The sequence below is a fragment of the Myiozetetes cayanensis genome, unplaced genomic scaffold (genome assembly GCF_022539395.1).
Source record: "Myiozetetes cayanensis isolate MyiCay16 unplaced genomic scaffold, myiCay2020 scf2-11, whole genome shotgun sequence".
Taxonomy (NCBI): domain Eukaryota; kingdom Metazoa; phylum Chordata; class Aves; order Passeriformes; family Tyrannidae; genus Myiozetetes; species Myiozetetes cayanensis.
The window spans coordinates 22,781,831-22,809,511 of NW_026087411.1; the positions used below are offsets into that span (position 1 = coordinate 22,781,831).

Sequence of the window (27,681 nt, forward strand, 5' to 3'; positions counted from 1 at the left end):
AATCACAAAATTTCAAGTAAGTCTCTACAAAAGCCTTCTCCAGCACATCACAGCATTCATAAAAGATGGCAAACAACCCCTTTTGTTGTTCTTAGTTCCCCAGCTAAGGAGGCATTATTACAGTGGGCTTTTTTTCCCCAAAGAGATGTTTCTGTAATTGAAACATAGAAACATCCTGTTTCTGTGTTAGTCTGCTCTAGAACCTTGTTTCACATCAGGACATTCTTGACTGAAAACACTGCTGTTGCTACTTCCACTGGCTTTATCTGAGCTGCTCCGAGTACAGAGATCCAAGACAGTCAAGATTGGTATTTGCTAGAGTCTCATGCCCTACTAGTCCTTGCTTAGTTTAAAGGCTAGGGAGCAGAGGAAGAAAGGACCCAAAAGAAATGCAAGTACAGCAGTTGCACATATTCACACAGTGGTCACACCTGCACATGAAAACTAAGTACCAGCATTGCTGAATTCTTCCCCCAAAACCGTACCAGTAGATTTTAGTGGAATGATGCAGTATATAACCTGCATCTTTGGCAGTTTTTACTCTCTACGTTACTTTCATGATTAAAGATAGATATTGTTTTCCTTCATCCAGATATATTTCTGTTTAATCAATACAGCATTTTTGTCCCAGCACTGAGCCAAGTGAGAAAAAAAGAGACAGAGACATAAAACTGTCACAGACATAACACAAGTTATATTACAGAAAAGAGTCTTGTTTACTAAGTGGGTCTCCCATAGACAGACAGGCAACATACAAAAGTCAAATGTATCTTTTCCAACCAATCATCCAGGACTCTCAGGCAGAGTAGTATTAGAGCTTTGGCAATACTGGTCAGGATTAACCTCATTTGGAACAGACCAGCCAAATTCACACAATGCAGAAAGAAATTGCTCCTTAGAGCACCCATTTTGTCTCAAGGTGTCTGAAGGAAAGTGAGGTCATTTTAGTACGGTCATAATCAGCAAAAGACTGAGCTTACATGCTGACTAAAAGCATAGCCTAAAAAGAGAAGTCTCAAAGCTACTAAGAAACTACTAGATGACTGCATAGGGCACAGGAAGACAAAGTTGGTGTACTTGTATCCATGCTCCCTATTGGAAACAAGAGGCCAATTGGTGTGAATGATGCCAAAAATCACACTCAGACTTCTGCTCTTAAGGAAACATTTTGGTTAGCTCCAGAGGATAGTTTAGGTACATGCTGTTGTGAGAGTCAGAACTGTTCAGCCTAGAGAAGAGAAGGCTTCAAGGGATACCTTATTATTATGACCTTTCAATACTTAAAGGGGGCTTTACAAGACAGATGGGGACAGGTTGCTCAGTAGGGCCTGCTGCAATTCAACAAGGCATAATAGTTTCAAGCTAAAGATTACATCTGTAGATTCAAACAGATATAAGGTTGATAAAACACCGGAACAAGTTGCCCAGAGAGGCAGCAGATGCCTCATGCCTGGAAACACTCAAAGTCAGGTTAGACAGAGCCCTGAGCAACCCAACTAAGATGAAGAAGTCTCTGCTCATTCCAGGGCAGGGCAGTCCAGCTGATCTTTAATGGTCCCTTAGAACCAAAACTACTGTATGATTCTATGACATGCATGCACTGTAGATGACTAGGTGACCAAGACACAGGGTGAACCAAAAAGCCAAACTTCCTAACAAAGCAGAGAAGAAAGAATGAATCCTTGAGAGACTTTACAGCTAGCACTTCCCAAAGCAGATATGTCTCTCCAAATACTTTTACCAATGCTGTTGCAAAAAAAAGTGGAATCTCATTAATACTGTGCTGCCTAGCCCAGCTACAGTATATTAGAACATCAATATATTTTATGGGCAGCTACACTCAAAGCAGCAGCAGAGCCTGTATAGCATTAGCACTGATATTTAATTCCCAAGAGAGGGCCATGCTTTACACTGCACCTCATACACCATCTGTGTCTAAATCACCACTGAGCTTACCTAGCCATGAAGTCAGAGAACTGCTGCACCACACAGTGATTTTCCCAGAGCTGTATGCATTAAAGAGAAAGGGGGAGCTCGGAAATGGTGGCTTTTGTTATTGGGTAGGGTTTTTTTGTTGTGTTTGGGTTTTGTGTTGTTTGTTTTTTCTGGGTGGTTTGTGTTTGTTTTTTTTTAACATAAAGAGTGATAAAAAAGATTAAGGGCTTTTTTTTAAGCAGGGGCATAGATCTCTTTGGCTTGGGATGACTTGAATATGTGGGGTCCCAGGGGATTCCACAGAAAACTGAGACAGGAGTTGAGCCAGATGATGAACAGACTTTTCCGTATCTTCTTTCATAATCCTACCTTCGTTAGAACCATAATCCCTCCTTCACCATGCAACCATTTTGCTCTTACACAGAGGTGTCCTTTTCCTAACTAAAAATCAGGAGATGTGACAACACATAGCAGATTTTGATCCTAGAGGTAAACTATGCCATGCCTCACCTGAGAAAACTTGAAAAGGGAGTGATTTTCAAGTTTTGTATTCAGAACACCTTTGCACCAGGGAATAAGCTAAACCTTAAATAACCTAAATAAGCTAAAGTAATTGCAAACCATGGGGTGAGCTGAGAGCACTGCTAACAGATGGACACCTCTGGGAGACACTGGGGGTGCATGGTCCTGCAGCTCTCTTCAAAGCCAGATCTGTACTGAAATGAGTATGATTCACACTTTTTCAAAGGCACAGCAGTGCTGGAAGTGTAGAGATTTTTCAAAAGAATCTTGCCTGCAGGAACTGTCATTCTTCCCCACTGCCCTCATCAGTGCTGCCCTAAAGGAAGCACTGTTTGGCATTAGGACAGTAAATATTCTCACAAGTTCACAAGTTCACAAGTTTTATTTCATCCAATGCCCTGTTCTCAGCTTGGATAAAATAGTTGCAGTGAGCAAAGAGCAACAGGCAGCCTCTCCTGCTCTTTCCCCTCTAAACTGCTAGCCCAAAGGCTATTTCTATGTATTTTAAACTGAAAATACACCCATTGGCCCATTCTTAGAATGTTCAGATTAAGGAGAAAAAAGGTTGTTTTTCCTGGAGTCACACTGGAAAAATATTACTGTGTTTGTATAGCACTCATGTGATTTAAATACATGATTAATAATTTTGCTGATCATAGAAGTAGTAACAAATAGTTTCTTTTATATACTTGTGCGAACACAGTGGGTAAATGACCAAGTACAGTAGTATATTTTTCATGAGTACTATCAAACCCCAGTTTTCATCACAGAAGTGCTAATCTTTCCCCTATGAATTCTCAGATTCCCTGCTTCAAACATGATGGTATAGCTAACAAGTTTTCAAAACCCACACTCCCCACATATTTAATTGCACTTTACTTTCACAAAGAGTAGTTCCGTGATGCCATCTGATTTCAGCAATCAAGTACAGTGATTAGAAATCTAGTCCCAGAATCCAGTTCAGCCCAAGTCAGTAAACAACACATTATTATCCATTACAGTATGACCTATCAATTACACATTTAAAAATATGGGATTTTTCAGCTTTTCTGAGCTATCTTAAAAGCAGTGTCAGAACCACAGTTCAAGACACAGTTTGACAGAAATTATTTTCTATTTATTTTTTTGCTAAGAACAAAGAAAAAAAAATTGTAGTTGTAAATCTCTCTGTTGTGATACTTTGTGTCGTGCTTCACGTGGGGAAGCCACTGATTGATTGTGCCAGGCCAGTACAGTCCTAGTTCTTTCAGTCAGCATTTAATTAGGCAGATTGTCCTTTTGGCAGAGACTATTTTTAGTTTTGTTGGCCCCATATTTTATCGCTGAAAGTGCCATAGTGAGTTTCCTCTTCTATGGTGGGGTAGTGTTGTTATATTTAAAAAAATATAATATCTCTTGAGCATTTCAAATCCCAATTCATAGATTTCAACACTTTCTGCAACTCAGATTTGTTTGATTTTTGGGGGGCTCAGGCTTTTCCTTCCCCACTGTTTGTATCTCATATGAAAACTGAAACTGTGAAGAGGACCATTTATGACAGATACTTTATGAACACAGAAGGAGATGATCTGCAAGTTCTCAGGAGCTTAGACTGTCTAAATAGGCAAAAAAAAAGGCAATAATTTTCTAAAATTCACAGGGTAAACCAACAGCAGAGATTAACACCAAGTCTTCTGTCTCCTAGTCCAAAACCATCTACTAAAACATCTACTAAAACAAACATTTTTTTTAGTTAAGGAAACACAAGCAAAACTCATTCTGCTACAAAAGAAGGGGAAAAGATTTCCTCCTCAGCAGTACAGTTACAGAGAAGGCAGATGATGTTTCCCCAAGTAGTTAACAGGGGTAGGTAACAGACTAAAAATGAAATATTAAAGCTAAGGTTAGAACACCACACTGCATAGGATACAGCTGGCTTTGCAAAAATGATACATTAGTCAAAGATGACATTCAAGTCATTTGAATTCCATGGCTATTTGCAGTCTGGGATTGCATGAGCATATAACTCAAATACTGTGTCCCCACAGGATGTAAAATGATGCCACATGAGAGAATAATATCTTATTACATTCTTTGTATAAAGCAAATGAAAACATTTTATAGCAGAACCATTACCAGGGACTCAAACTTAGTACATCAATGCTTACCATGATTCTGCTCTTGGTTAAGTAGTTGTGTGCATTCCCGGGAGACATTCTTGTGCACCGTATTTCCTTTACAACAGTAGTATATTTTTAAACCATTTCTTAATAAGACAATGATTATTTCAATTTCTTATATGATTATTTAAAAAAAAATCTGCTGGTCACAATATAGATGCAATGAATTTCGTAGAAACAATACTAGAACTTATACATCTAAAAACTCTAAACCACACTGAAATACAAACATATTCAGAAATATTAACACTATAGCTTTAATGAAGAGAGCTGTCTGTTAAAAGTTGTCATGTTCCATGCAAAGAAATACACAAAATAACCCAAATGTTACATAGCATACTGCTCAAATGTTATGACATATCAAGAAGTGAGTTTAACTGTGTAACCTGAAAGCAAACCAGATTTTCCCTGTGACATAGGTTTTGTGTGATCTCACATCTTTTATACTTTTTATACCCTTTGTATTATTGTCCAATTGGCACCCAGACCTTGGATAAATACTTCCATTTCTTCCTGGATTTAGCCATAGTACTAATAATCTAGAGAAGCAGAAAACAAAGTGAAGAGAACACTTACAAGTGATGCTGAGCCTAAGGCAGAGAAATGTTCCTTAGGCATTTATGATTCTGTCTAGAGCTGTATGCTTCTTTTACTAGCTACAGTCAACAACAAGTAGAAGGGTTCTGAAAACATTAGAACATACATGCTTCAAGTGAGTGACCAGAGGAACAAAAAGTAATCAGGATTAATCAACCTGTTAAGATTGATCAATCTGGGAGTCTGTGAATTGGTGCAAAAAAACACTGCATTAAGGCCAAAAGACTCATGTGTAAAGACTTAACAGAGTCTTTACCCAGGAAATATGACAAAGTAGCCTAAAATAATGAGTTCAGTAGCAAGGCCAAATCAAGTAACACCTAACACCACCTAATTCTTATGGTGGGACTCAAGCAGCATACTCTGGCTCATACATACTGAGTTCATTCTTCCAAGGTAGAGTTCTTCGCTGATAGGTATTTCAACATTTTAGTCTAATTAATTCTCTAAGTGCCGAAAGACCATGGCAAAATTAACCTTTCATGGCACACATTACAATTCTTTGCAAAGATCAGTAGATAATAATAGGTATTTTATTAAAAATGAAGGCAAACACAGTATTGGTGAACACCTGTGATTTTACCCCTGCAAAAAAACTCCAAACAGCAAAACCAGCTCCTCAGTGTATCATTCAAATGTATTTACCTCATTTTTCTAGTTGAAATGCCCTGCTTTAATCACTTTATTCTTCTAATGTAAGCAAGTAAAAACAATTATTCCACTTTCCTTATTCATCTTCAGAACATAGACCATCCCATGCATTGAATCCATTCAGTTTTCTATGGAGAATATCAAACTCCCCTCCATATTCACAGTTTTCTACAAAATTCAAGCCCTTATTAGAAGGTATGAGAGTACTTGAGTTACCAGTGGAAAATACTTTTTAAAGCTTTTCTTCAGTTCAAGAAAAATTAAGATTTTTCTCAGGAATGAGTGGAACACTGTCACTGAAATTTCCTGAGTCAAGGTTTTCCTGAAGGACACCTGAAGAGATTCCTTAGAGGGTGATAATGGGTCACAATATCCAAGACAAAGTTTCTCAAACTAGTATATAAACAGAAGACAAGAGAGGATCTTGCCACAGAAAGTATAAAGTAGTCTTGAATTCACATGGACATTTCTACTTACAACAACAGAAGTACTTTTTAACACGTTTGCTGGGTTTTGCTGCGATAGAGTTACTTTCCTTCATAGTGGCTAATAAGGGGCTATGTTTTGGATTTGTGCTGAAAACAGTGTTGATGAAAACACAGGGATGTTTTTGTTACTGCTGAGCAGCCCTAACACACAGTCAAGGCCTTTTTTGCTTCTCACCTCACCAATGAGGGGACTGGGAGTGCACAAGGAGGTGGGAGAGGACACAGCCAGGCCAGCTGGGCCAAGCTGACCCAAGGGATATTCCATACCACGTGGTGTCATGCTTGGTGTTTAAAGCTGGGGGAAGAGGAAAGCAGCGGAGGGATGTCCAGAGTCATGCTGTTTGTCTCCTCACATCACTCTTACACATGATGGAGTCCTTCTTTCCTGGAAACAGCTGAACACCTGACTGCCCATGGGAAGCAGTGAAGGAATTCCCTGTATTGCTTTGCTTGCATATGCAGCTTTTACATTGCCTATTAAACTGCCATTATCTCAACCCATGACTTCTCTCAGTTTTATCCTTCCAATTCTCTCCCCATCCTACCGCAGGGGTAGTGAGCATGTGGCTGTGTGGTGCTTGGCTGCCAGCTGAGGTTAAATCGTGACAATATGGAATTGCAATTCAAAATAAGTATTAGCTTACCTGACCAGAAAGCGATGTAGCCCAACATCAAAACTTCTGTAAGAGAAAAGATTCACCATATTTTAATTATTAAAGGAATATTATTCTCTTGGGTATTGTACCAACACTGTATTTCAAAACATTAATATCAAAGAAATACAAATTTAGTGGAATTGATAAAACCAGAAGCAAAAGTGTAATACACAATTTCCTTTCTGTAATGACATGACATTTAAGACAATCATCATATGGTAAGATTTAGATGCATGTTAAGAAGCTCACAAATTCCTTGTTGGAGTATTTATTCAATAAACTATTAACATTCAGACTATTATAACCCACGTAAAGCATAAATTGTGTATATTCTATTACTGGAAATAATGTAAGTATCCTGATGACCAGCAAGTCTGCACATTTTGTCACGTGCAAGTAGATCTGTGCAAAACTACTGTGGAAATCTTTCTTTCCCCTTTTCTGCTCTGAACTGCACTAAAACACAAGGGATAGCTGGGAATTCTCTCCATGATAAAGAATAACCAAAAAAACCCCTTATGTCTCCTATAGATATACAATATACCAAGAAGCAGACCTTGCCAGTGCATTCCGCTCAGCTTGGTGAGGAAATTGACTTTGAGGCCTTCTGACAGTAAGTACAAGTTAGATCACATTAGATTACAAGAACCATGTCTGAAATCTTCAGCACTAACAACATACATTGACAGTAACTGTCAGTGTTTCTTTCCATTTTCCATTTCCTCCACTGCTCAGACAATTCAGGAGAACCAAGCTCATGAACAACTACCAGCAAATCCTTGATGCTACAGGAAGGTATCTGCTGATTTGAGACATTTACCCAATATCTTAATTACGTGTCAGTTTTATGTGACTACCAATATAATCCCAGATTAACTGTGTGCATAACAGCACAATTGAAAAATGCAAATGTCTTATTTCCGGTGCTGGACTCACTCTGAAATGGGTTTACGTTTCAGGTACACAGAAAACATTTTGGCATATACTAAGCTCTTCAGCATTCTATTCCAAAAACCATAATTGGTCATTTGAGTACAACACAGTCTTATTTTAATAGTACTGCTTGCAGTGTGCTGCTTTCTAACTCAAAGTGCAAGAGAAATCATCAGATAATTAACTGCATCCTGATATCAGCAGATAGATAATGAGTTGCAGAAATTCTAGGAGTTAACAGGGAAGAAAATTCCACTGGTTCAGCTGGGTGAAGAGGAGAAAATTTTTCACTTAAAAGCTGCCTTGCAACAGAAAAACAGTATGTCAACAACATGTAGCTGGTCATCATTAAACCTGTATTTTTCACATTCCTTTCCTGAAATCATTCCCTATTTTACATTAATGTTACATTACTGTGCAATTAAACTGCATGAAGTGTATCGAGTTACCTTTCTTCATTCCTCCTGCCTGGACACATACTGTAATTTGGCTCTTTAAAATATTTTATGTTGTACAGACAGTTTGCAGTATCAGAGCTGCCCACAGTCTGTTTTTATAGCTCTGAAAACCTTTTCTTCCTAGGACCAAGCATTCAGTATGTTTGTGCTGAGATGAGGAGAAGAAGAAACTTGTCAGTTTCAGAAGAGAGTTATATGCTAAATAGCCCTCCTGCACTTCTTCAGCCAAGCTCATCTGCTCAAGTTCTTCAAGTTATTCTCTGATGGCAGTAACCAGTCTGGTACAGAAGGGACAGGGACGTGGAGCACAAAAATATCACTGCTTTTGACACTGAACCAAAAGCCAAAGGACTTTGCTTACCACAAGCATGCAAACTGAAAGGTCCTGCTAACTTGAGATGGTAAGAGCTGAAGGAGGTTGGGGTGGACAAAGCCAAGGCTGAGTGGGTTCAGACAGGGAGGGAAAACAAGACAGTTTGTGTAGATATCATGATATGCCACGTCTTCTCTCATTTCTCACTCTTTCCAAAACATAGCACTTGCTATTAAAAAAGTTCCATAAGTTTTTTCATCTGGGCTTTAGCTATTAATTTTTTAAATTTTTTTTAAATATTTTAATAGGTATTAAAAATGAACATGCATAGAAACAATTTATTAGAATAAAAAGAAAAATTATCAGAGCCTCACTAGGTATAATTCTGCATACATAGACAAGGTCCATTATTCCTCAGTTGATTTTGTGCTGATACATTTCAACAGTCTACTCAAGATCCTCAACAGTGCAACTGTGCTATATCCAACAAAATTTTGAGAATATACAGCAGCATCTGACTGTGCACGTACATCTTAAACATCCCTCAGGACAGTATCATTGATTAGTTCCAAAAGCAAGAACAACAAGGTTGAACAATTTCAAATTGTAATGGAAGAAATGGTTGTATCACTTAAGGCTACTGTGTACATATTTATGGACACTGTGTACATACATCTTGGTTAATGAACAGAAACATTGTGCAAGGCAAAAATACTGAGAAGATAGGATTATGGGAGGTTTTTTTGACAAAAAACTACTACAGACATTTTTGACAGTTCTGTTTGTTCATATTTAAATACATACTGCAGTTAAGTCTACAAATAAAGTGAAAATAAAATGAAATAGCAGTGGCAGCAGATCTGATAGATGCATCTATTCTCTGATGGAAAAGTTAAAAAGGGGTAAAGAGTGTTTGTACAACAATGTTAAGACTGCAACCTGGGGTTGGAATAAGCACCTTCATTAAATGAAAAAAAGAGAACAAATAATCACACTGTACTGGCATTAAAAATGTCATGGCGATCCCATCAACATCAGAGGACTCCACCTATGATGCATGAGTGTCCCTCACAATTAACACAGAATTACCTCTGCCATTAAAAATACATCCATATTTACATGATATTACAATATAGTTTAAAATGAGCTTCACACAGCTTGTAAAATCCTATAGTTCTCTGCAAAATACATGATTTATCTGGTAGTTCTTGCAATTTAGGGTGCCTCAGTTATATAAAAGTTTCAGAAATGTTTTCAGAAATCCTGTAATGAGCACAATTTTTTCCAAATAAATGTTCTCATTAAAATCTAAAACAAGAGAAAGGATACCCATAGTAATGCGAGTGATTTACCAGTTAGATTCTCTATTCTGTTCAAACGTCAGTAGCAATATAGTATTTAAAATTTGTGAGAAGTGAGTAAAATCTAGTTTATTAAATTAGTAACGGTCTTTGGACGGAGCAAAATCTTGACTAGTCAGTGGAACAACAAAGGGGAGATATATTTAACCTCAATTTCATAATCATAATTACACATTGCAGACAATTTGATAGGGTGTTGTTTTTTATAAAAACATCCCTAATTCTATTCCTCTGAAGGGTAGTTTTGAATCACAGTTCTATACACACCTATCAATGCTTTTGTTAAGCATGGAAGATCTAGTTTGATACAATTCAACAAATGGTTATACATACAATCCATCATCATCAGCTACACTACACCAACAAAGACCTTCCGCCTGCAAGCATACATCTCTCTCCTCAAGGTACATTTTCCAAATTATTTCACAGACGTGTAGCTTCTGCTCTGAAAGCTAAATGCATAATGCAACAACCTGCCTCCAAATTTGCATTCAGTACAAAGCTGATGGGGGAAATTAAAAAGTTATAAGCACATGTCATCCACTGAATTGTTCACGGTCCCACTTCCCACAAAGCTGTGCCCTCCTTTAACTGAGGTCCACACTCTGGTTTGTCAAAAGAGCAATTGTGTGAGCTTTTAGTATACAACTTTTAAACTCAGTCAAGTTATGCCAGTCTATTATATTTAAGGACTTAACCCCACATTTACCTCAATGAAAACTGCTTCTTATTAGCTGTTTTAGGGATAACAATTCACAATTCCAGTATGATGGTTAAAGGACTCCCACATCACACCAAGGTTTGACTGTTGAGACCTCAATGCCTAATGATTTACAGTGATATAAAAACCAGAAGTACAGGGCACATCAGGATCACAAGAATCAATTTAAAGTTAAGCTAACTACTAGAGACAATTTTTATCAAAGTAATTGCAATAAATTTTAATTGCCCAATCCTGATTTTTTATATCCATATTTTTAAGCCACGTGCTGAAGAGAAACCAGTGTTGTTTGTTTTCTGCCAGTTCCTCCCCAGGACTGCTGGGCTGCACACTACTCCTGGAAACAAAGCAATGTGCAGCATAATCTGGGAAGATTTGGCTAATCATGCACTTCAGCAAAGAGGTCCACTGCAAGCAGGCAGTACATGACCACTCAAAAGTAGATAGTGGCATGGTTCTTACTTTGGGCCCTACCTTCAGGGGAGTAGATCTACACAGATAGTTTGCCATTTGTAAAAAAAAAGTAAATAAATAAAACATCAGTAGATGAATGTAGATGAAGACAGGTAAATGTGATACTGGGTACCCAGAGACTATATAGTATAATAGGCAGAAATATCCCAGACACCTTGAAAACAGTTGCGTTGCCAGTAAACACTTCTGAATGCAGAAAGAAGTAGTCTAACTTCTATTAGCAGGAGAGGAGTTCAAGCAGCAGCACTACCCCACATTTCCCTGGAGTAAACAATATAATTGCACTTAAATCTCTTTGAATCAGTTAGCCTAGTTGCCATTTATGGCAATGATGAAATCCAACAAGTAGGTTACTTATTATAGTTCTAGTACGCTGGATATTCACCATCTCAAAAATAGCATTGTAGTTGCTGCAATGTTTCAACAACGATTCTTTGCCACTCCTTTTAAAACATGGCTAAACTTGACAACAGAAAGTCTAACTCATTCCCATATCCTCAGAGTAGCCTGCCCTATTTAATTGTAGAACTGTGTTTGCAAGACCAGCACTTCCATTAGCTGTCTTTGCAAATAAATGTGGCATTTAGCCAGTGAGCTGCTGACCAAGAGCCTCTCCCACAACAGAACATTTTGCACTGGAGACTGAGAGGTCATTGAGTGACAGCTGCTTTCACTGACACAGTGCTGAAGTCACTTCATTGTTCCTAATTCTCAAACAATATCTTACAGGAGGAATGCACAAAAGGCTGTGTAAACACAAGAATTCCTCTGACAGATGCCCCACTATTTAGCAGTTCCAAACTACTTTTCTGGATTCTCCTGTATCTGCTCATGTTTTTTCCAATGCTGCCTGTGGCAACCTTCCCAGCAGGCAATCCCTCAAAGATGTATGCTTCCAAATTACAAGTAATCACAAGTCTGTAATGTAAATCTGTAACAATTTTTAAGAGTCTTGTCTGAAGAGTAAGATTACTACCTGGAAAGCAGATAAAGTCTATATACAGATTTTGTAAGTGCTATTATTTAATGCCTCAATGAACTATAAAACTTTGCTAGAGCAAATTCCCCCAGAGGGGGCACACACACCAAGTAAAGTATTTTCCAAGTAGTTACTGCTACCTATTGATTCACTGTATCTTCATTATTAAGTAAACATCTGGGAAAGCCAGCCATATTTTTAAAAGACACTTTGCCTGTCTATAGCTTGCATTGATTCAGACAGTTTTCTACAGGTTTACCTGAAACTTGCACCTTCTAGCAAAGTTTGTCACTTCAGTGACAATCAGCACAAGTTGTCCTGTAAATAGTATAAATGCCACCATACTCTACATACATTATTTATAATGTTGATGCACAACTTAAAATAGAAAAACAACAATTGTCACTGATTTTACAGTAGAAATAAATACAGCAAGCAAACTCAAAATATTCACTTAAAATGCCCAGATTATTTAATGTTGCTAGTTTTTAAAATGAAGATAGAAAGATGCATGATGAAAAATGCAATGCAATCCAATATAATAACCTGTTCGGATTTATCTATAACCCAAACTGTGGAATATACTTCTGGACACTGAGCCTTTAAAGTCGCCTTGTAACATTTTTCTGGGGACTCTTTTGCCACATACAAGCATGTTCTTGGAGCTATCATTTTTCACTTCAGCCTTTCAATTACTGCAATACACTTGGTGAATTCCACCCACATATAGATATTAGTCTGCCCACTGATATGGTAGCAGAATTGGGAACAAATACATATATGGAACTGTTTTGGCATTCTTTCAAGATAAAGAATAACAAATCCTTTCATTTCATATGCATCTCCACTCTTACCATCCAACCTAGAAAAAAAATCCTTCTCAACCCAATGAGAAAATTTCTGTTTAAGTGAATTCAATGTTCTTTTAAACATCAAGATCTTAAGATCTTGCTAAGCCTAGATATCAAGCTTCAATGGATTGTCTTTTGTTTGCAAGCTTTGATTTTAACCATCTGCAATGCAGCAAACTAGTCGCTTTCTTTCATTTCAATGTAAAAACACAGCTAAAAGTAAAAAAAAAAAAACTATGCTATTTGAAAGAAAAAATATGAATACTGTCAAATGCTTTCATATCATATTTTTGACAAACAATTTCTTGTTAAAGTAATAATAAGCAGGACTTGTATATACACGAAGATATCTTTTTATCATATTCTCTGACACTTGCTTAAGGACATACTGGAATTTTAACACTTCATGCTTAGATAGAACACTTTGAATCTGTGTTCTGTTTCTTCCTGGTATGATTCAGCAGTACGTCAAGTTGCATTTTGCTTTCCTTCATTGTCAGAACAACCAAAGCTGCCACTGTGTTCAGCCTATGCTGGACACCTCCTCATGGAGTTTTCTGCTTGATGCTGTAATGCTCTGCAGTACCAACATGGTCAATGCACAGACATTCATCTTACTTCACAAAAAGAACACTCTGTAGTTATATGATCACTTTAAAGTAAAACTAAACATTTTACTTGGGAAGTATTTACTGCATAGCATCACAGGAAGAAGCTAGGGCTTCCTGAAGCCATAAGGGTGATGGAAATCCACAGTGAAATCCTGACCTCATCAAAATCAGCAGCAAAACCCTCACTAATGTTAATGGAAACAGAAATACATGTGGACTGACTCTGGGCAGCCTGTACAAGGTAGGATACAGTCCAACTTTGGTATATATTTTGTTAGACACACCTTCACCTCCAAGCAGAAAACATCAGTAAGTCTCAAAGCTTCAGCTGCACAGTTTCAGTTATTAGCTGGGATCTCAGGCTGGAGACATGCATAATAAAAATAAACTACAATAAGACAGTTGCAAGGAGAAAGTTCTTTTGAGGACCATATACAGACACTTTGCAATGCTAGTGGTCTCCAGCCTACAAATTGGATCCATAACCTAATATGTTTTGTTGTTTTATTTCAAAATTAAAAAAAAAATTCAAAACACAGAACCTGTAATATATCAGAAAGCCTGAGGAAAGTTTTAATGATTCTATGCAGTGACTCCCTCTCATCCCTGTAATCCCCTGGCCAGAAAGAGAAGCAGAACTTTCAGCAGGCATCAGTCATTGCCAGTGTTAATGTAAGATTACACTCAGGTCTGCCTACTTTGGAAGCTTTAAAATAAATTAATTCTGTTTCTCATATATCCAATCACATTGGATATTAGTGATACAGTTCAGCAGACACTTTCTGAAACAGAGCAAGTCTCATTTGTATTCTGTTAATCTCTCCTATAAGCCTTCAGAAGAAATATTGCTTTAATTTTATACCTTCCTCGATTCTTCAAAAGCCTGTGGTAGCTCATGGAGAGTGGATGAAACCTAATGCCCGTTAGTGGCAAACTACCACAGGGTAAGTTCTCCCTCAGTCTTTCTCACATAAGACTCTTGCACTACAGTGTGATTGTCCAATTACTGTGAGATCTCTCTCCTTATTGCAAACAGAACAAACAAGTTTATTAACAGCCATTACTCATTTTCTACAGCATTTGTGAGCCAACAGAGTGCTGTTTGCTAAATGTGAACAGCAGTAATAGTTTGTATCTACACAGAGTTCATGTCAACTACGGTGAAGAATGGGCATCACGGATGATTAGCAGTAGGGATACTCAGCTTGACTGTTAAAAAAGCCCAGCAATTTTAAATTACAGTAACAATACAGTCATTACACAAAAAAAATTCGAACTATTATGTAATTTAGATCCAAGAAGGATTAGGGTGCTTCATTATTGTGCCTTTTTTTACGCTCTAAAGAAACAAATAGATTTTTTTTCTCTACTGAAGAGATTTAAGGAGCCTTTTAAAGCTTTAATTTAAACAGCAAATTGAGCTGTACAGTAGATAACTGTAGCATGCAACTGTAGCATTTAGCTGATTTCAAAAAAGCAGTTGAATCTTTTGTCTCCATCAGTGAGAGAACAACTAACTGGTCCAGAACTACAGACTTTCACATATTCAAGTGACATTCTACATAAAAGTATGTCACAGATCAATACCCAGCTTCAAGCATCACAACAGTTAATAAAAAAATACAGTAAATCAGGGAGAGTGTTATTCTTCAACTTTAGAAACAAGCTATTCTAATACTAAAGATGTGCAGTAATTCCGCAGTTAAATGCCCAGCATTGGGGTAAGAAGCTGAGGTAGTCTGATATTGGCAAGCAGGTGCAACATTTAAAGGCTACATGTAACTCCACAGCCTTTCTAAGGAGGGCTCTTCTCTGCAAAAGCCCACGCAGACCTCAGCTTCCACTCCACACAGGAGCTATGTGTTTAACACCAAATCTTACTGCTGAGGGGTACCAAGGGGTTGAAGGTGGCAAGGACACGCAGGGAGGCCTGCCTCACATTCAACCTTAGTTCCTACATACCAATGGAAGGAAAAAAAGCCTTTCCCTTTCCAAGACTCACACGCAGAATTCTCAAAGAGCACACAAAAATCTTCTCAAGAATGAAAACTAATATTCATTAAGCATTTTAAAGCACATAAGCCACCACTCTAAGCTTCCACAAGCTTGCCATGATGAAACTGTTCTTATGCATGTTATCTCTACTACCGATACAGGATTCAATTTCAGTCTACTTATGCAGACAGGACACAAACCATATCTTATGATTTCAGTGTTAAAGTCTCCAAACACAGGCTTCTGCACATTTTTGCAATATTGATTTATTCTATTCTTAATTTTCAATACAATTTTCCCTTACTTCACAAGCACTAGGCCATTTCAACACGACTTAGTCCAACTATCCTTTTAAATCTCTTTTCACGTTTAAGATATCGTCTCTAAAAATATAGAATGGGGAAAAGATGCCTTTTAGTTTTGAAACAGAAATCTGCAGCATTAACAGTTTTTTCAGATCAAAACCAGTGAGACACTAAATAATTAAAAAACATTTTTATTTTACCTGATACACTGTCTACAACACACTGGACAACTTTTTTCTTTGAAGATATCAAAGGGTGGAAATATACCAGAAGAGACACCTAAACTCCAGAAGAAAGGGAAACATGGATGAGCATGTCCTTCCTTTCCTTGTCGCTCAGTTGAAGCTGCAGCATATTCCCCACCACAGACTGCTTTCAAAAATATAGCTGTCTAGAACTATAGGATAAACACAAATCACCTGAAAATACCTGATTCTCTTGAAGCTGGCTGCTAGGCCATTTACAGCATTGAAAATGAGATTCTCTGTTCACAGTACAAGGAGGCTTGGTCCAGCATCCCTGGCTCGAAGCTGCAGACAGCATCCTCTCCCCAGGCACAGAACCACAGAAAAGTCTTCCTACAGCTTTGGAAAGCAGCTGTTGCTGCTGCTGCTGCAACCCTTTACACAGCAAGGTGGGCAGCAGGTCTGAGCCACAGATCTGGATATGCTATTTAAATGTTTTACCAGGCTTTGGGTGATTCACACTGAATCCCTTATTCAAACTGCCATGGAGATGTGGAGTTTCTTTTGACTGCCTGCCTCTCCTTCCCCCATGTAAATTTTTCAAGGATTGGTAACTTCACTGACTCCTGAAGATGCCTGACATGTGAAGGAGTTTGACCTATCATTTAGCATCCTTCCTTTTTGCCCTGCAATTACCTCCAAATGAAAGCACAACAAAAACAGCAATTTGCTGTTATTACTAACATATAATCAGAGAACTAAATCCACAGAAAGGAGAAATTTAGGGAGAGAATCTGCTACCTCCAATTTCAGATCATCCATCAGACTATCCAGAAACACCACAACAAAAGAGCACTACAACACCCAAATAAAAGGGCCTTTGCCTGTTTGTTACAGTACAAGCCCCTAAACGTGTAAAGGCACATTATTCCAAGCCCAGAGACAGGGATGTCATCCTGACTACACACATCTGCAGCACAGCTGAAGTTGTTATTGTTACAGGTAATTATGTTTGCATTAACTTGTGCCAGACACTGGCTATTTGGGAATTTAAGGGGGCAAGCTTCCCAAATCATGCATTGACAGAAACACCATTTCTGATCTTATTTAAATGCACGGGTGAAAATGCACTGAAGTGATTACCTTTCCTCTACAGGTCACAAAATCCATTTTCCTTGCTTAAAAATCTATTCCAGTCCTCACCATAAACCAAGAATAGGCAACTGAAAAAATATTATCAGGAGTTTAAGTCAGAAATAAAAGATGAGAAGTTTTTGCATGCTATTCATCATTCCAAAATTACTGCAAGTGGTCACAGTGATCTCTTGTGCTCACACTCACACATAACATCAGTATCAGACTTGTCTTTTCCCAGAAAAGAATCTGAAACTAAGGGAAAAATCCATGGTACAGTCCTTTTTGATAGACATACACAAGGAACCATTTCCAGAGGGAGGAGGGTTTCAGGAACAACAGTAAATGCAGACAAAAAGTATCAGGATGAGGAAGAAACAGATGCAGATAAAGTTAAAATATCATTTGTACATGAATTTTCTACAGATTGGTTATAGCGAAGAATGTGATTAGCCCCCAGCAAAACGCTAATCCATAATCTGGAACAATTCACTGAGACCTTGCACATTTTTTCCACGTAAGACAAACAGTGCTTTAGGAATAATGAGGCAGGTAACAAGACTGAATTGCAAACAATCTCTTGCAAATCATAACCCACTTGCAATTTTTGGATGCCACCAAAATGTCTATGGGATAAACTTGAAATGTGTTCATACAGAAGTGTGAATATGTGTCCGTACATCCAAAATACAGCCCTCCTAGTCCACCTGTTAACATGCAAGAATATGGGGGGTTGACATGTCAGACTCTTCTCTGGTCAAGTATCAGGGTGTTAAATACAAGGTGGAATCTAGAATTTATAGCATAGTACTTGAAAATGGACAGATCTTTATCATTGCATCTTTTATTTTTCTCTGTCAGCATTTCTTCAACTCCATGTTCTTTATCCCAGATGAAATTCTGTTTACAGAGAAATTTACTTTCCGAACACTACTTCCTACTGCCTTCCTGAAAAGCCTCTGCCCTTCCTGAGACTAACTTATATTAAACATGCATCAAAATTTAGCACAATTTGTCCCAAAAACACTGGGTTACAAATTATTTTGGGATAAGATACTTGGGAATGAGCAAATTTGAAGGTGGAAAGACAAAGAAGAGATCATAGAACCATTTGGGTTGAAATGGACCTTTAAAGACCATCTAGTCCCAACTCCTCAGTCATGGGCAGGGGCATCTTCCACTCTTAACAGGTTGGTCAGGGCTCTGTCCAACCTGTCCTTGAACACTTCCAGGGATGGGCCACCCACAGCTTCTCTGGGCAAGCTGTTCCAGTGCCTCACCAGTTCTTTACCTTTGAGTAAAAAATTGCTTCCTAACATCTAATCTAAACCTCTCATCTTTCACTTTAAAGCCTTTCTTTCTTGTTCTATCACTATCTGCCCATGTAAAAAAAGTTTCTCTCCCTCCTTCTTGTAAGCCTCACTTTAAGAACTTAGAAGGTGCTATGAAGTCTCCCTAGAGCCTTCTCTTCTCCTGGTTGAACAATCCCAGCTCTCTCAGGAGAGGCGCTACATCTTCATCAAGAGGTGTTGTGCTTCTGCACATTTCAAATCAGTCTATGACCAGAGATAATTGGTTTCTTATGCCATGCTGTTCCCACGGCATGTCAAAACATATCCAGTCAGTGTGTCCAACATCTTTGCAGAAGAGCACTTGTCACACTCAGTAGTGTAAGCATAGAAACATAAAAATAGAAGCACGAATTTTTTTTCCATAAACAGCAGTGGGTCTGTTGTCCTAATTTACAAACTGACAAGTTTCTTTGTGGAATAAATTGCCAAAGTCATTTACCAAAATGTCAAAACTGATATAGGATTTAGTTATGTACTATCTGTTGTTTCTGTAGTTTCCACACCATTACTCTTCCACAAGGATATTTTTCCATATTGAAGTAATTTGCAAATTTCCATAACTTTTTCTAGTTGCACCACACAATTCACACGCCCACCTGAAAAGCTGTATGGCAGGCATCAGCTTTGGCTAATTCTTTAAAAGCACTTGCAAGTTTCCAGCAACACTGGTTATCTCCCAGAATCCACTTCCTTGCTTTTAACCTTGGTGACAAAAAGTAAATTTGAATTCCTTATGACTTAAGGTAAAGCAGACATTAAAAACTAAGTTCATGTGCTACTGAACTGCTATCCTCTCTGGAAATCAGGAGCTCAGAGACTGTTTCACAGCTATAATAAAGGTTTTGAATAGCAATACATTTATCATGCATTTATTAGCTATGCAGCTGCATATTTAGAAAGTTAATGATATCCTGGTAAAATGAAGCCACAGTAACACATTCAACACCTGTATTTGTCTCAAGACAGCAAACAAGATTGATAATTTTTTGACTTGAGAGACTGTCTTCATTAAATATGACTTAGGGAGAACCTACTATAAGGTTGATAACTTTTTTAATTAAAGTCTTTAATTTTTAGGTCTGAACGGACAAAATTTAGTTTATTGTTTAGTACCATAAACAGAGAGAGAGAATACTTGATTTGGTCCTTTGATTCCTGCTTTGCTTTTCAGCTCTAGAGAAACTTTAGACACACTGTGGTATTTTTCTTACCTTCCTGACTGAAAGCTCTTCCACCTCCTGTATCACAGTGAATTATGTCAGCATGTACCAATTATAAGTGACATTGGTCTGGATGGGTCAGATCAAAAGCTTTGTTATGCTTAAAGGACACCAGGTGGTGGTGGAAGACTCCTAAGTAGCATATTTGCATTCCTTACATTGTGACATTCATGTTGCCTTTCTCTTCAGGCTACCTTCTCTCCTTCAAGATCTGCACTGCTAAGAGCTTTGAGACATAAAAACAACAACAACAACCGGGTCTTCAAAAGCCTAGCCAGCATAAAACCCTGTTTCTGACAGTATTCCCAAGTGGACACCAGCAAGAAGGGTAAGAGTGAGCCAAGCATACACAAGTGCTTTTTTTCCTGAGCGGTGTTGCTGATGCCAGCCAGGTAACAGTGGTGTACTCTGTATCAGCTGGATCATTCCCGGACACTCCATTTCCCAATCTGGCCATTAGAAGCCTTTAGTAAGCTTTACCAGACTACTGTTTCATGAAAACAAAGTCTGATACACATCTCGCTCTACCAGCTTAAAACTAGGCACTGCATTATTAACATGTAAATTTGACCCACTCTAATAAAGTTGTCACAAACATCCACATTAAAGTATTCACAAACCAGAAAAACCTATTTAGCATCTTAAGGAAACAGTGTCACTTTTCTGAAGGCTTCACAACATGAGCCACTTACTTTCCCCCTTTTTTGCTGGCTTTTATGCTAAACCCCTAATTTCCTAACTTCCTGTCCTATTGGGTAATACAGTTCAGAAATAAAGGATGTTATTGCTACTTCTAACACGACATTGCTGTAACAATGTGGCAATATACCATATAAGACTCCAAAGCCTCTGGGTAGTGTGACTGAAGAGTTTAACTGTAAAGGCATAAGGGCATCATAATTCAGGGCATTCACAAAACTTCTTAGATAATTGTGAATGACCCATAACACTAGCAGCTACAGAGAGCTCTCCTACCTACAGGACTTTGAGAGCAAGAAATCAAATCAGGTATATATTAACTGACTTTTTTCAACACTCAAAGCAAACAAACAAGTTCAATCTATGAGATAACTTTTTACTTCTGATAGTGAATGTTTGATATGAATTAAATAATTAGGCAAGAGGTAAATATCAGCACTTGACATTTTTTGCTTTTATAAAGAAATACTAGGTTTTCCACTTAAGATATTAGCTTCAATTTCCTAACAGGTATTATGATTTTTTTTAAGGGAAACCCAGTGTTTTTACTGTGACACACCCCACATATTTGCAGGTGCCGACTACCTTTTCACAGCCTGTTACAACTACCTGGCACAACAGTGTCATTGGTATTTGTGAAGTTTATTTTCATTTGGCAACTCCAGAGCAACACACAGATTCCCTGGAATAAGAACTGGAAACAGGGAAAAACTGCTACTGTTTGCAACTCTGCTTGCAAGGGCCAGCAGGTCAAGAGATGCCACTCTAAGGAGAGTGCCTGGTAAAAATGACAGATTTCTATATTGACTCTGCAGGTCTTAAGTTCAAACCCTGAAAGAGCATTTAAACCAAGGCAGTTGTTAGTGGCACAAATAATTTTTAATAGTTCACCTGTGTTCTGCACTCTATGCCTGCTGCATTTCTTTGAATACTACAGATCTACAGTAGCTAACTATTATAAACTATAAAGCTTTCTTGTTACAGCTAGCTTCAAGCTGAAAACAAAATTAAAATCTCATCCAATAAAACTGATAACAGCAGGCCAACTGTTTTTATGACTAAAATGAAAAGTTTTATTCATATTGCAAAGCAGTCAGAGACAAGACGGTGAGCACCATTCTGAGAGGCTCTGCATTAACATAACATGAGGAGTCTCTGCACTTAAAAGCTGACAAGTCTAAATCATTTCAGGAACGTTTTTAGACGTCTGGGGCACAGAATCCCACAGACTGAAAGAATATTGGATAGTGCAGAGAAAAACAAGGGAGGAGAGAAGTCAAGTGAATCCACTGCTACACAGAAGCTAAATATTAAGCAGAATCCCCTCGGGAGACAGTTTTCAGTGAAAAGACTTCAGTGAACACTGATTTAAAGCAACCACATGATTCAAAACTCATAGGTTTATGGAGAAATATTTTTCTGAAACTTCCTTAACAACAAAAGAGAACCAGAAATTCATCCTACTTTATAAACAAGTACCATTTTCATAGTACCTCTAGTGTCTTGAAGACTTCCTCTACCATATGACTCTACATACTGAAGTATTATAGCTACATCTTTCTTCATGTGATCAATCAAGCATTTATCTTCCTTCTCTGGAAGGAAAAAAATTATGAGGATGAAAATGGTGAAAGAGATGCTTGGCCTTATCTGTCCACAGAGTGAAAAAAGTAACCATTGAAGTGAAGTTCATTTTAAAAGTACCAAAGAAAAATCATGGGGCTAAGAGAAAAAGCACAAGCACATGAAAGCAAACACGTATGTGAACATGAACACACGCATATGTTCTTATACACTGACTGCCATGTATCAGTAATAAACTGTCTGAAAAGCAATAAGGACTAACCTCCACATTTTAGTAAAACTGTGCATCAGGCTCACACAGCAAGGCAGAGCTGGAGGTTTGAGTCCATCCATTTGAAGGAGAAGGGCAGGAACACCATATAGAACCAGGTACTTCACATAAAAAAACAGTACTTGAGCTAGAGCCAGGCCACCTAAAAGAAAAAAAAATACACATACCTTAAACAAGGCCTGAAATATTTTTTAAAACCTGTTAATACTGACTAATTCCAAACAGCAATTATTCAAAGAACTAAGGCAAGCATCATCAATTGATGGGATACTCACTAGCTAAATTGCAACAGCCACAGGACAAAAGCATGTGCACTTATGACATTAGGTCCACACACAAAATAATACCATCATTCCAATATGAAGGCACAAGTATGCATCTATAGTTCTATCTTCAAAAATCTCTGGACTGTGGGTGTTGCTATGAAGAAAATAAATACTGACTCATGTTGAGTTAAAATCAGAACATAATGATATAAGCAATGAACATGTACCAGAGGGAAAATAAATTTTATCTTTGTAAAAACAAACCAAAAAAACCAAACAAAACCAACCAACCAAACAAATCATAAAAATCCAAGCACTCTACACTTTTTGCTCCAGAACAGATATAAACAATGGTTATCATTGCAGCTTACCCTGACAGCCCCACAAACATCCCACATCCTGTCAGATTGAGTCCCCAAAAACTATCCCCTACAAGGTCCCTTCTGCTGCAGCCAAGGCATAGAAGACTGGAACTCCACTCGGGATAATGCTTAAATCATATTTCAGTTTTTAAACCCACAGGACAAAGGTCTCCTTAAGGTGCTCTAGCTGCCTGATTTCCAAAGGAGAAATTTTGGCAGTGTATTTGCTCAGAACTCAGCCTCATGGTATGGTACAAAATGTAGCATCTTGCACAGGTGTGAGGTGAAAATCGTACATATTCTCAGAGTTATTACTGATGCAAGTAACAACCTTTGAATGCATTATGAAGGAATATGATTCACATTAATATTCTAAATGTTTTCTGCTTAACAAAATGGTATTGACCAATAAACTAAGTAGAAATCCAGTAAAAAGCAGAGGCTGACACATTTATTGAAACTGTTGAGTTCACTCCTAAAAGACCCGACTTTGGTGAACTTTTCCATCTGACTGACAACTGACAAAAGGAAAATCTCACCACAAAGAAGGGAAACTAAAATTACTATCCTTCAGTAGAGAAAAAAACCTAAAAAATGCAATTTTTATATCTCCATGCTAGTGTTCTGCTTTCCCTCAGTCATATTAACTAATTTGACTGAAGTACTTTAGATATTTAGCCTAATTTTAAATCCTTCCAGCAGGTTTTCCTTGGAGACAAAGTTTTCACTCTGACTGCAGCAGTACAAGTCCATGAATATATAAATAATCTTCCTTTTCTGGGTGGCAAAACATCCCTTTTGCATTCTGCTGACTAATGAGTATACTATGGATGACAACCAAAACTTAAACGTTAAAAATTCATCTACTGCATAGCAAACTAAAGTGAAATTCTGGCACTAATGATGTAAAATGCAAAACTTCTGCTGGCCTACACATGACTAGGATTTTGCTACTACAACCTTTTTAGATTTAATATTATGATCCATGCACATAATAGAAAACAGTTGTGACACACAAGATAAAAATTGATGTTAGAACAAAATACCAAGACATGAAGCTTATGTGTTGTTTTTTTTTACTTCAGGCGAACAGCCATCTACTTTTCAATAACATTTTCCCCCAGAGGGAAACAAACAATCAGAAGCACAATTTAGATACTAGCCAATTAGCTCCACTTTAGATTACTGCTAAATCATCTATACCATCAACTTTCTGCTTTAATTCCCATCTCATTAAGCATCTAATTTCTCTTCTGGCAAATTTCATTGGAGAGCTGAACACCAACACCCACACAAACCAATTATGAAGATCACAGCTGCCTGTGCAGTAGTAAAATTCAAAATCCTTTGGCTGTGCTTGATGGAAAGATATTTGGAAACAGACTTTCACTCTCTTGAGACTTGAAAATCAATACATTTGATTTTAAATACAAAGATGAAAGATTTTGAGTTCTCAGATACAAAAATATGCAAGTTTTAGAAAAAAAATTTCACCCATCTCCAATAACACACACGTAAGTTGTCATTACTGTAACTGACAGCTCAGTAGCAGTGCTATCTTAAACACAGACATCCCAAAACCAATCACTACCTGGCACACACGAGCTGTTCTGCGAGTGGCAATTCTAAGAGTCACGATAGCAGCAACACAAAGGTCCCTGTCAAAATACATAGATTAAGTTCTCACTGGTCTTGAATTCACCCCAAAAGTATGAGTTCTGGGCACACATGGAAAACCAAGGGCAAGATTCACAGCCACACACAATAGCTGGGCTGCATTGGTAACAGGCACAGGCCTTAAACCTTCTTGCATACCCAAGATATTTAAGTTGCTTTGCATTTGCTCCATTCTAGTACAAAGCAGCCAGAATACATTGCTTCACCTGATTTAAAAACATGAAATCAAAAACAAATTTAAGATAAATGCCAAGTTTCTCAAAATCATTAACACTATAACGTAATTTGTTCTCTAGCATTTGATAGAAAGCTTAAGAACTCCTCCTCACACATGACCATTATCTGAAACTGGAAATAAGTTATATTAAGTGTATATTAAAACACACCTAAGGGAAAAGTATTGCCAGAATTATCTTTTCCCCAAAATACATTAGTTCAAAGGATTCAGAGTCAAGGATAATTTTTTTTTTTAAGTAGAAATGTGTTAAGGGATAAAATAGTTAAAGTACCCAATCTTGACCCCATAGACTTCAAAAGTCAAGCTGTTTGAAATCCCAGATTAAAGTAAATTATTTTATAAAAGTTGGTATTTTCAATTTATCATCTCGCAATCCTCAAAACATTCTAGGTTTTCCTATGCTTTAAAACTGTATTTATAGACCTTCAAATATTTTCCTTAACCTTAAATTTACTGCAAAACTGCATTTCCTAAGTTTCGTAGAGCTTTGTTTCAAGGATAATTAGAATTTAGAATATTCACAAGTTTTAATTTGTTTTAGTCTACATATTCTCAAAACTCTGCCTGGTATTTTTTTGACAGAAGTTAAAAAATAGCAAGCAACAAAATACTTGGATCCAGGTATTACAAACCATACTCGGCATTTTTCTGTCCATAAACATCACCAAAACTCATGGTCAACTGAAACTCAGAAGGCAGTTTTATTATGAGCACAACATCACAACTGTACCCTTTTTGTAGCTACATTGACCGTATGACATTAATGACTGTATATGCTTGTTTCTGTCAAATATTAGGACAGGTTCCACCAGAAAACAGGGAATCATAGAATCATAGAATTAACTGGGTTAGAAGAGACCTCTGAGATCATCAAGTCCAACCCTTGATCCAACCCCACTGTGATTACTAGATCATGGCACTCAGTGCCACATCCAGTCTCGTCTTAAAAACCTCCAGGGACGGTGAATTCACCACCTCTCTGGGCAGACCATTCCAAAGCCTGATCACTCTCTCTGTAAAGAACTTTCTAATATCCAACCTAAACCTCCCCTGACAGAGCTTAAGCTCGTGCCCTCTTGTCCTATTGCTGATTGACTGGGAAAAGAGACCGACCCCCACTGGCTACAACCTCCTTTCAGGTAGTTGTAGAGAGTGATGAGGTCACCCCTGAGCCTCCTCTTCTCCAGACTAAACAACCCCAGCTCCCTCAGCCTCTCCTCACAGGGCTTGTGCTCAAGGCCCTTCACCAGCCTGGTTGCTCTTCTCTGGACCTGCTCCAGCACCTCAATGTCTTTCCTGAACTGAGGGGCCCAGAACTGGACACAGCACTCCAGGTGTGGCCTCACCAGTGCTGAGTACAGGGGAAGGATCACTTCCCTGCTCCTGCTGGCCACACTGTTCTTGATGCAGGTCAGAATGCCATTGGCCTTCTTGGCCACCTGGGCACACTGCTGGCTCATGTTCAGCTTCCTGTCAATCAGCACTCCCAGATCCCTTTCCACCTGGTTGCTCTCCAGCCACTCTGTCCCCAGCCTGTAGCACTGCAGGGGGTTGTTGTGGCCACAGTGTAGGAGTCGTCACTTGGCCTTGTTGAACTTCATCCTGTTGGAATCAGCCTAACTCTCCAGCCTATCCGGGTCCCTCTGAATATGCAGTCACATTTCAAAAGAGTTACTAACAAGTGGTAGAAGTCTAATAGGAAGCAGAGATTTATAACAGCTCAGAATCTGGGGCCATATTATCAAGCTCAAAATATCCCAGTAGCACACAAGAAGCAAGAAACATTCTGATGTGTATGGAGCAGTGGCAGAAAAGTAAATATCACAGTGTTTCTCCTGGAGGCTAAGTGCTTAGTTTTAGACAAAGCTGAATTGACATAAAGATCCCAGAATGAAATTACTTACACAAGACTAAACTGAGATGTCAAGGGACTCTCAGTCAAGGCATAGACATTTCTTCCAGGTTAAAGAAAACCGGAAGGTTTTTCAAGCACACACATGCCTTAAAGACACCTACATTGAATATTCCCAAGGGCTCTGAGAAACCAGGTCTAGTGGAAAGTGTGTTTCTTCACAGTGGCAAGTATGGGGCTGTGTTTTGGACTTGTGCTGAACATAGAGTTGATGAAAACACAGGGATGTTCTAATTACAGCTCAGCAGGGCTAAGTGAGTCAAGGTCTTTTCTGCTCCTCACCCCACCAGCAAGGAGGCTGGTGGGGCACAATGATTTGGGAGGGGACACAGCCACGACAGATGACACAAACTGACCCAAGGGATACTCCATACCATATGCTCATGCTCGGCATATAAAGCTGAGGGAAGAAGAAAGAGGGGATGTTCGTGGTGGTGGCATTTGTCTTCCAAAGTAACCATTGTGCATGATGGAGCCCTGCTTTCCTGAAGATGGCTGAACACCTGTTTGCCCACGGAAGCAGTGAATTAGTTCTTTGTTTTGCTTTGCTTGCACATTCAGTTTTTGCTTTATCTATTAAACTGCTCAGCCCATAAGTTTGCTCAGTTTTATCCTTCCAATTGTCTTCCCATCCAACCGCAAAAGGAGTGAGCACCAGTGTGGTAATCAGTCTCTGTCTGGAGTTAAACCACAACACACAAGTAAAAAAAGTAGTCATAGAAGTAGGTTAATTAACAATACTATCTGGAAGTTTATCCTGCAGGAGAGATTA

General features: G+C 38.3%; 1 protein-coding gene across 2 annotated transcripts in view; it reads right to left on the bottom strand.

Annotated features, from left to right (window-relative positions):
- HHAT (hedgehog acyltransferase) overlaps nucleotides 1–27,681 on the bottom strand; it is a 149,230-nt gene that overhangs the window by 106,314 nt on the left and 15,235 nt on the right. Inside the window, exons 8-9 of one of the 2 annotated variants that reach the window (XM_050314382.1) lie at nucleotides 22,446–22,596; nucleotides 6,997–7,032 (exon numbers count right to left, since the gene is read on the bottom strand). In XM_050314382.1, the coding sequence (XP_050170339.1) occupies nucleotides 6,997–7,032; nucleotides 22,446–22,596 (187 nt within the window). The remainder of the gene's footprint in view (nucleotides 1–6,996; nucleotides 7,033–22,445; nucleotides 22,597–27,681) is intronic. The other variant, XM_050314383.1, reaches the window with a different exon arrangement.